At 39.6% G+C, this 9,347-nt stretch overlaps 1 protein-coding gene across 3 annotated transcripts; it reads right to left on the bottom strand.

The window, feature by feature from the left end:
* Positions 1-1,762: 1,762 nt before the first annotated feature.
* On the bottom strand, positions 1,763-8,735 carry LOC140224237 (cytochrome P450 6B7-like). Of its 3 annotated transcripts, none has more exons than XM_072298188.1 (7): positions 8,598-8,735; positions 7,177-7,503; positions 6,009-6,263; positions 5,489-5,813; positions 3,566-3,793; positions 3,140-3,385; positions 1,763-2,103 (listed from the first exon to the last, which is right to left on the bottom strand). In XM_072298188.1, the coding sequence occupies exons 2-7, from the start codon at positions 7,483-7,485 to the stop codon at positions 1,919-1,921; spliced, it is 1,548 nt and encodes a 515-aa protein (XP_072154289.1). In that variant the 5' UTR covers positions 7,486-7,503; positions 8,598-8,735; the 3' UTR covers positions 1,763-1,918. The 3 variants fall into 3 exon arrangements, with proteins under 3 accessions (XP_072154289.1, XP_072154288.1, XP_072154290.1); XM_072298187.1 differs by having other exon boundaries at positions 7,177-7,520; positions 8,598-8,731; XM_072298189.1 differs by having other exon boundaries at positions 7,177-7,500; positions 8,598-8,701.
* Positions 8,736-9,347: the final 612 nt, after the last annotated feature.

Genomic DNA, 9,347 nt, shown 5'->3' with positions numbered 1-9,347 from the left:
GGTGTTTGAGAAATGAGGGGGCAAAGTTGCCAAATCGCCATCATTCTGGACAGCATTTCTACAGCAAAAAGACGGGGAAAATGGACAAAAAAGTTACACCATTGATGGGTTTGGGCTGTAAATGTTCTTATTGAGCCCCCATGCATGTGATTGTCTTCAGTTTCAAAAATTTTGGACGTACAGTGGTCTAAAATGGGAAGAAATCGTGGACAGATAAGGATTCTTTGTCAAACTTTTTAAAAATGGAAGTAAAATTGTTGGTCTCCTGCAGAGATCATGGGGAACAATGTTCTTATCGGTCTTCAATGCATTCAATTGGGTTCAGTTTATCAAATTTTCATCGCACAATGGTCCAAAATGGGAAATTAGTGAACAAATTAAGATCTTCTGCCTAACTTTTTAAAAATTATGTACGACTATTGGTTTCCAGTAGACTTTAGATCCCAGAAAAATTCTTTAAATTCTTTTTTTGACTATTTAAATCTTTTTTACGTTTTTTCTCTCCACTTTTCTTTCTTTTTTTTTAAATTTCTGAAAGTTTGCATATTTTATTGAAATAATGCTACAAAGTCTATTCTATAACAACGTTCTATAAACAATACAGTCTGACATTATAAATAATTAAAAAAAAATAAAAACATGCATTTTTCCGGGATTTAAACTCTACTGGGGACCAACAGTTTGACAGAGGATCTTAATTTGTCCACTAATTCCCCCATTTTTGACCACTGTGCGATGTACATAATTGTGAAGCTGAACACATTTTCATAAATTGAGGACCAATAAGAACATTGTTAGCCATGAAAACTGCAGCAGACCGAAAATTTTACTTCCATTTCTAAAAATTTGACAAAGAATCCTGATTTGTCGACGATTTCTCCCCATTTTGGACCACTATGCGACCAAAATTTTTGAAACTGAACACAGTTAAATGCTTGGGGGCCCAATGAGAACATTTACAGCCGAAACCCATCAAATATTTGACTTTTTCGTCCATTTTCCCCGTCTTTTTGCTGTAGAAATGCTGTCCAGAATGATGGCGATTTGGCAACTTTGCCCCCTCATTTCTCAAACACCGAGCGTATACTCAAGCTAAAATTTTAACCAGAGTTTTAGGGTATCATAAGGTATCGTTTGGGCCCGGTTTCAGAAAAATCCCTTCTGGCCCAAATTGTGCCAAAAAACGGTCGTTTTTGGCGTCGCTCTTTTTCGAGTATTATTTTTCTCGCTATATAAAACGCATTAAAAGTCATGGGATATTTAAACGAAGGGGAGCGAGAAAGTGAAAAATAGTAAATATGCGGTCCTATCGACTTTCAGTGGGTCTTCTAGTATTTCTATGAAGCGGAAGATGATATCGACTTATTTTTTAAACACTGATTTATCACTCATCAGCTCAGTTTGTTTGATGAGGAGACAAAACTGGAAGCAGCTTGATGATCACATTGTTTGGTGTTGGATTGAAAAAATCGATAACATGTGTTACAACTTCAGTTTTGTGCGGTCGTCAAACGACTTCATTTATGTAGCTATGCAATTCTATTCCGTAATGTACGAAAAGTTGAATCAATGAACCGTCCGCCTGTGTGCTCTCAGCGTATCATAGAGAGATGATGAGAGCGGATGATTTTGATCGATAAAAGATTGCAATGACGGGTTAAGCACTTAAGCTGTATTTTGAATGAAAACAAATTTGAGCCAAGGGATGGAACCAAGCAGTTTTGCAAAAAATTGTTTACCACGTGGAACTGAAGTACTGCATTTTATTATCAATACGATTTTTTGAAAAAGTAGACAATATTGCTAACAACACAACAAATCTAAAATTGAAGTTTTTCCTAAAAAAAAAAAAGTACTGAAATAGAAGAGCAAAACACAGAAACTAAATATCTCGGCAAAAAGTTCCCGGATATCTCCCTCAGCAAGAGAGAACTTCTCGAGGTTTAAAATCGACGAGGATGTCATCTTTGTGGACGATGGCGAAACTCCGCGGATGGAAATCGTGCGCGTCCATCTGCTTCGTGTGAGAGCGTGGTCTCACTTCGTACTTGTGCACCAGAGAGCCAATCAGAGCTGACCCCATTAAGAGACCAACGTTCTTACCTATCAGAGAGTGGAAAAGGATGAGTACATTCATAAAAATGCATCATTCCCTCATTTGGAAGGCGAGAATAAAATAATATGAGAGTGCGAAGCTTTTATTTTTCGATTGAGGAGGTCGCAATACTTCTTGAAATGCTGTACAGGATTGGGTAAATTTCTTTAACCTATTTTTTGCCTTTATTTTATACATGTAGTTGATTCATCTACCTGGGAGCATGAATGGTAAGTTATTTTATAAATATACGGTTATTTCGCTGCATGCGTTGTCTGCACCGATCAACCATTGTTCAATTCAGTTGGTACATATCGTCCTATTGAAGTTAGCCTCCAAGTTCAAAGCCTAGACAACAAATTCAACTGGAGCCGGAATGAGGCGAATGCTTTATTTATTTATTTATTTATTTATTTATTTTTTTCACGTCACATTTATATGGCTTCATAAGTTTCAATTTAAACGACGAACAATGATGTGATTATTACTCAACTATTGTCAACTTGAATTTCACCTTGAATTTTGCTACTTAGGCAACAAACATACCGTAGAGCACGAATGGTGATCTATTTGAAAGACCCACATTATCTCGATCCGTAAGCTTTGACTAGAAATAGCGTTAGCTTCTTCATTTGTTTTTAGCAACCTCTTTCAGAAAATAGCAGAACTTTAAAATAAAAAATTACCGATTTTTCAATGAGTCTTTCTTCCAATAGTTTTTTCTCTTATGTGGACATAGGAGTTTCCGTTAGCCGGTAGTTTGAATTTTCCAATGCTAACGTAAAGTATTAACCCTGAACTCTCACTCATCAGATAATCTAGAACTTTCTGTTACAATTTTTATGAACAAGCTTATCGTGCTCTGCTTGAAATGTTCATTTTGGAAACTTTATTTCCAATTTTTCAACAGTTTTGATTTTTCTCCATGATGTACTCTTAAATTCTAAGCCCAGCCGGTAATCTTTAGAGAAGGTAGACAGGTAGAGATGTGAAGGAAGGTGAGGGAGCAATCTATACGTTCGGCTGACTCCTAAATGCTCTTACCTGGACACTTTCGAGGTCCTTTGCCAAAAGCGAGAAAAGCATCAATACCATCCACGTTTTTCGAGCTGAAGCGGTCTGGATCGAATTTATCCGGGTCCCCGAAATATTGTGGATCGCGGTGAACAGAGTAAGGGGAGAAGATAACTCGCTGACCTTTCTTAAGTGTGCAGTCAGTGCCGGCCAGAGTAATGTCCTCCGTGCACACCCTTGTTAGTGCTGTGTTATTCGGATACAAACGTGCAGTTTCTAGGGACACACAGACATTGCAAATGAAACAATGAAAATAAAATAAATTAAATTAAAAAATTACAAGAGGGGAAAAAAATAAGATACATCTAATTGATGATGGCTTAGGGCAATTTTTACAACATCTTTAGAACAAGGCTGCAGGTTAAATTGGAAATGATCAAAACGATTCAAACTCACCACGGAGACACTGTTCAATGAAGTGGAGATCGCGAACGACTTCGTAAGTGAATTCTGTAGTGTTGTGCTTCTTCATGACCTCTTCCACCTCTTTTCTTATTCGCTCCTGATATTCGGGGTGAAGAGACAGCAAGTGCAAGGTGAAGCTCGCTACAAAGCCGACTGAAATCCCTCCAGCGAACAATAAGGACAGTCCAAGACCGACCATTTCATTCGTGATGTCCATCTCTGAAAATTTCAATAAAGTGACTTTTTGTTCGTACCGTTTGAAAGGCCAAATTGTAAGTTTTCGGAACTAAAAAAAAAAATTCGTCCCTCGGGGTCGTATTTATAGTCATTCCTATAGAGCAGTTTCTTTCATTAAGGGGCCTCTTATGGTTAACATTGTGACTCAGGGAGAATGAAGACAGCCTTGAACATAGCATTATAAAATAGCCAAATACTGCAAACCTCAAGTAAAATTCCGTATTATAGATGTACGTCTAGGAATGGAGCTTTGCAAATGAATACAATGGTTTACTACTAAAAAAAATAAAAAATACAGGGAAAAGCTATCATAATTTTGAAAAAAATTAAGGTAGGTGTGAACCTACCATAAGTTTGACTAAACTCTCAAAATATATTCTTTTGAGTTATGTAATTTTTTTAGGGGTAAATCATTACTAAACGTTACTAAACGCCAAACGTTACTAATTACGGATGCTAGGACTTAGTGAGTTTTTGGACCACAGATCTCTTTTTGGACCGTAGTATCTTGATTCATTTTGCGAGGAAAGCTCCGTACTTTTGATGGATGCCTGCCATTACTAATATATTAGAGCGCCTTAAGTTTCTTATGATACTGTGCAATACTTCTGGTGTGGAATAGTTGCTTCAAGCGCCGTGGCAGGCGGGCAGCCAGCGCTGAACACGCATTGGCGCCTTCAAACCTAACAGGGATACTTCACGCATTGCGCGCTGCGTGAAGTATCCCTGTTAGGTTTGTAGGCGCCAGTGCGTCGCCGCTCCGCTTTGTGTTAGGCTCTAATATTTAATCTGACGGAGTCAGCGTTATTTAACTCATGATTTTGAAATGCTTGCACATCCTGTATGGATTATTCTCATTTTAATTGATGAAAAAAAAAAAATGTATTAAAGGAAAATATAGTGTGTGTTTTGTAAATATTAAGGTGGTTCCGTATCAAACTTAATGATTTCCAAAGCACACGAATTTCTACACAATTTCTTATAGCCTTTTATAATCGATGGCGAAAAAGCAACAGCCAGGCGATAAATTGTAAAGCCCGGCGATAGGAACTATAGCCCGGCTGCATAATTTTTTATCGCTTCGTATAGCCCGGCCGCGGCCGTATGATTTTCTCCGCATTCTACAGCCAGCTATATGATTTTCTGTAGCCTTCTTTAGCCGGCTACAAGAATTCCTATGGTATTTTGAAACGCAGCTCTTATCGCCAATTTTTACCAGGGTATTTTAGCAACCTTTCAGAAACCTTATTTAGGTATAAAAATGTAGGTATTATTAATGAATTTTGCTCTGCATTGACAGGAGACCCTCATTTATGGTAATCTTTTACAATTAGCTGGAGGTACTGAGGGGAAGCATGTGACCATGAATTGCTTGCCACAGAAAGCTGTAAACATAGAAAATCCTGTCCCGGTTTTTGAATTTTCTATGCGACTATCGTTGAGAACTTCCTACCCAACTACGGAAATGAAATCTTTATTTTAAATTTCAGATTTTAGCACTGAACGACCGAAAATTTGAGTTGTACAGTTTTGTACCTTCGCAGGTTCGTCATGGACAGAGACAAAATCACCTCTATTTTGACACCTCGGTAATCTTACTTCAGCGATACCACGAATTTTTTCCTTTCAGGAAACTTTCAGGTATCGAGGCTCCGTATTTTTTGAGCGCCCTCTTACCTGAATCCTTCTTTTTGTCTTGACCTTGTTCTTTAAGGTCGATGAGAATGTCAATGAAGTCATGTTCCTTGCAACCGGTCTGACTCCTCTGTGCCATTTGCTTCTGCAGCAATCTCTTCATAGAATCCATATCCTTTTGAGTGATGAATTTCAACGAATCGAAAGCCTGGGCCCCCTGAAGGTTGAATCCGCTCAGCAGCCTGCTCCACCCTGGCTTAACGAAACCTTGAACAAGCTTACGAAGTTCCGTTTTCTTTTCGTACGAGTTGGCATCCATGCCGAAAAAGCTGTTGGAAAACCCGTCCTGGATGAAATTCGTTGTTACCTAGGAAACAAGGAAATCAAAATCAATCTCATGATACCAAATTTTCAAATTGCGTTCAATAGCCCCACTCATAGGCCGTATTAGAAAGTTTGGTAGAGACCAACGTGTGATAAATTCTGGAACTTGCCTAGTTCCTTACCGAGTTGGACTTGTTAGTTTCAATCAGTAGTCAGTAAATGGATGACTGATCCTAACCTGCTGTGTATTGATGGGCTTTCCCTGGAGCCGGGCCTCCTCAGCGTGGGTCCACATGTTGGTGATCTGGTTCGTGATCTTGGCGAAGTGCTCACCGCTCACCCTTCCTGTGGCAAACATGGGCGAGAGAGTGTTTCGGTCGGATTTCCACACGCCTTTATCCGTGCTCTGGCCTAGAACGTGTTGCGATATCTCGTCGTGAGGTGATGCTGCCCACCAAGTCTCGAAGGCCTTGTCAAAGTTTTTTGCAAGTATCTGTAAAGAAGAGCCGATAGAATTTATAGTCAATTACGCATAAATACCCTGGTAAAATTGACCTATGGGAACCAACAAAGAAATTCCCATTGGAACACGTGCGGGCTAACGGGTCCCCTCAGGCAATTCGTGATGGTTCCCATTAGGACCCATTGGCATTTCATGGAGTCCATTGGATTCCCATAGGTTTCTATTGGATGCCATGAACCACCTATTGGTTCCGATTGGGATTTTGTGAATCCCACTGGTCGCCCATAGGGACCTGCTGGGTCTCAGTCCCTAATGGAATCTAATGGGATCTAATGGAATCTAAAGTACACTCCTCTACCAGAGCGAAATCAGTGATTCGCCTTCATTTAAACGACAAGACAAAATTATATCCTACGCGCTGGAAAGGTCTAATTCAGAGAGGGATGCTAATCCCTTACGACTCGGACTCGGTTTCAAATAACGTGCTTCTTAACAGGACGACCCTGGTTAAAACGGTCGTAAAGGAACCCGTTAGACTCCAATGTGAACCATGACCCATCAGGTTACAAAAGGCGTCAAATGGGATTCACGACATCCCAATGGGGGCCAATAGGTGGTTCATGGCATCGGAACCTATGGGTACCAAATGGGGTCCATGAAATTCCAATAGGAACGCACTGGGATGCATGAAATTCCAATGGGAACCATCACGAATAGCCATGGGGATCCGTTGGCACGCACGGGTTTCAATGAGAATTTCTCTGCTGGTACTCATAGGACCATTTTACAAGAGGATCCTGAAGAAGAAAAGGTTGGTTTCCACGGTTCAGTCGGATTTAAAGGCAATCTCTTCAATAAATAATGGATTTTCTGGTGATTTAACTTTCAACTAGTGAGGGCTAGTAGAGAGCCCCCACTCGGTCTTCGAGTCCAACCAACTAACCTGTTTGATGAGTGCCGGGCTCCGGACGAGGACGACAGGCATGGTGGCGATGAAGAAAGCGACGAGGTCCTTGTCCTTATTCTCCCGGTAGATGCGGTCGATGGGGACGACGGCGGAGTTGCTGCCCACGCTCCAAAAGTACTTGTGCCCGATCAAGAAGCTCGGCTCCAGAAAAGGGATCTTCCACTTGCGCCACTTGGCCACGCGCCGCGAGTACACCAGGTAGTTGAACACCAAGCACAGGGATCCCACCAGCAGGGGAACGTACAGCAGGGCCGGCAGGGAAGACAGGGGCTCTAAGAAATCCATCGCGGGCTTTTTCACCTGCTGCAACAACGCGGAAACTGGAAAAAACTTTCATGTTGAAATTTCTGGAGCTGTTGTTCATCTATCACGCACGTAACGTTGAATCGATGCACTTCCTCTTCCGGTCGTCACTTTTCACGCAATGCGACCCCCTCTACTTGAAATATTGGGTCACATTTTACCAGGGCCCCCTTCAACGTAAACAACGGATATTCCCCCACCTGTATCTGCTTGACGAAAAACTTTCATAAATGTAAGATCATCGAGGTTTGAATCGACTTTAGCGTGGACAGGGTCAGACCCTGCTCCTTCTGTCACGCATGTATTACGCGAGGCCAACCCATGACGTTCTTGTGGTGCAAACGGTAATTTCTGATTGACTGATTATGTAAATGCACGAAGACAAAAGTATGCACGAAAGTCTTGAAATTATTTTTTTTTTCGTGGGCAGATGAGAATATTTTCATCTATAAAATGCCAAAATAAATCCAATACGTGTTAATTTGAAGCTCAGAACCATTCTTGGTCCAAAACTTGACTTGCCTTCTCCGTTAAGGATCTTATTTTCGCACGTGGTAATTCAATAATGAAACGCGTGAATCAGTGTTAAATTAAGATGACTTTTGACGGCTTAAACTGGAGATCAATTACATTTTCACTTCACGTGACATGGACTTAGTAATTTATGACAGGAAAAAAATTTCGTATTTGCAAATTTATTGCTTGCAAAAGAAAATTTTGATATTCCATAAGAAAATCTGCGGAAATATGTTGCCTTATTAAATGCAGTTACGATGCCTTTGGTCAAAGCGGCTCATTTCTTGTTTGGTCATTCAAAAATTAAGAATTCATCTAATTTTGAATTTTTTTTGTAAAAACATTCATCAATAACAATACAAGGGGTGAAATTATAAATAGTGCGTGTATGCATGAGTAAAAAATAACCATTTTTTGACCTAATCGTTGTATCATTTTGAGATTGCTCCAATACGCAATACTTCAGAGAAGCATATTCAGATTCAGCGAGCTTGCAGGCATGCATTTCTATCTACCTGTCAGTCAAAGATTTCTTTTTAAAAAAATTAGTAAGCATTGTGCGTATAATCGTCACTTACTTCAGAGTAAAATATGTGAAGTGACTGACAAAACTGAAGAATTATGAAAAATTAGGAGCTATGTTATCGAGAAGAAAGTCATGAGCAGACTTTCAGACTCATTTTCTTCGTGAAACATTTTATAGGCCCCATTATCCTCCTAAAAAAAGGAGTACGTGTTAAATTAAGGGCACATCATGGCGGGCCATGACCTATTCTCTATTGTCTTGCGATTTTCATTTTAGCGAAGCATTTGTAACTGATGCATTGTTCAAAACTTCCTATTGTGCTCGTCCCATTTTTGTAGAACCGAAACAATGATGTGGAATATATAATGGAACAAATAATGGAATGGAAACGACTTCAAGATTTAAGATAAAAATAGAGGTTGTTGGGTCATTCTACTGCACTTTGACTGCTACATTTGATACAAGATATCAGGATTAAAATACATCGTCGGATTTATTAGCAAATATCGTCTACATGAGGTTCGTCCTCTTTTTTACCATGCAAGCTAGAGAGTGCGAAAAGTTATCTAATATCATTTGAATGCCGTGATTGAATAGTGTTGTAAGCTTTTCATCCCCATAGCATCTTTCGAGAATTGCTGTTCGATACATTGTATTGTAATTTAGGAAAATTACTATCAGCTGAAATGGCACCGGCCGTTCAAAGTACTCATTTTTTTAAATTCAAAATGGCATTTTCTTCTCAGACTCAAATAGGATTTGGAAAACATAATTTAGATGATTTAAAAAAATGCATAAAAAT

This window comes from Bemisia tabaci, chromosome 3 (genome assembly GCF_918797505.1).
Source record: "Bemisia tabaci chromosome 3, PGI_BMITA_v3".
NCBI lineage: Eukaryota > Metazoa > Arthropoda > Insecta > Hemiptera > Aleyrodidae > Bemisia > Bemisia tabaci.
Note: the sequence above shows the minus strand (reverse complement) of the source record. Positions and strands in the feature narration are given on the sequence as shown.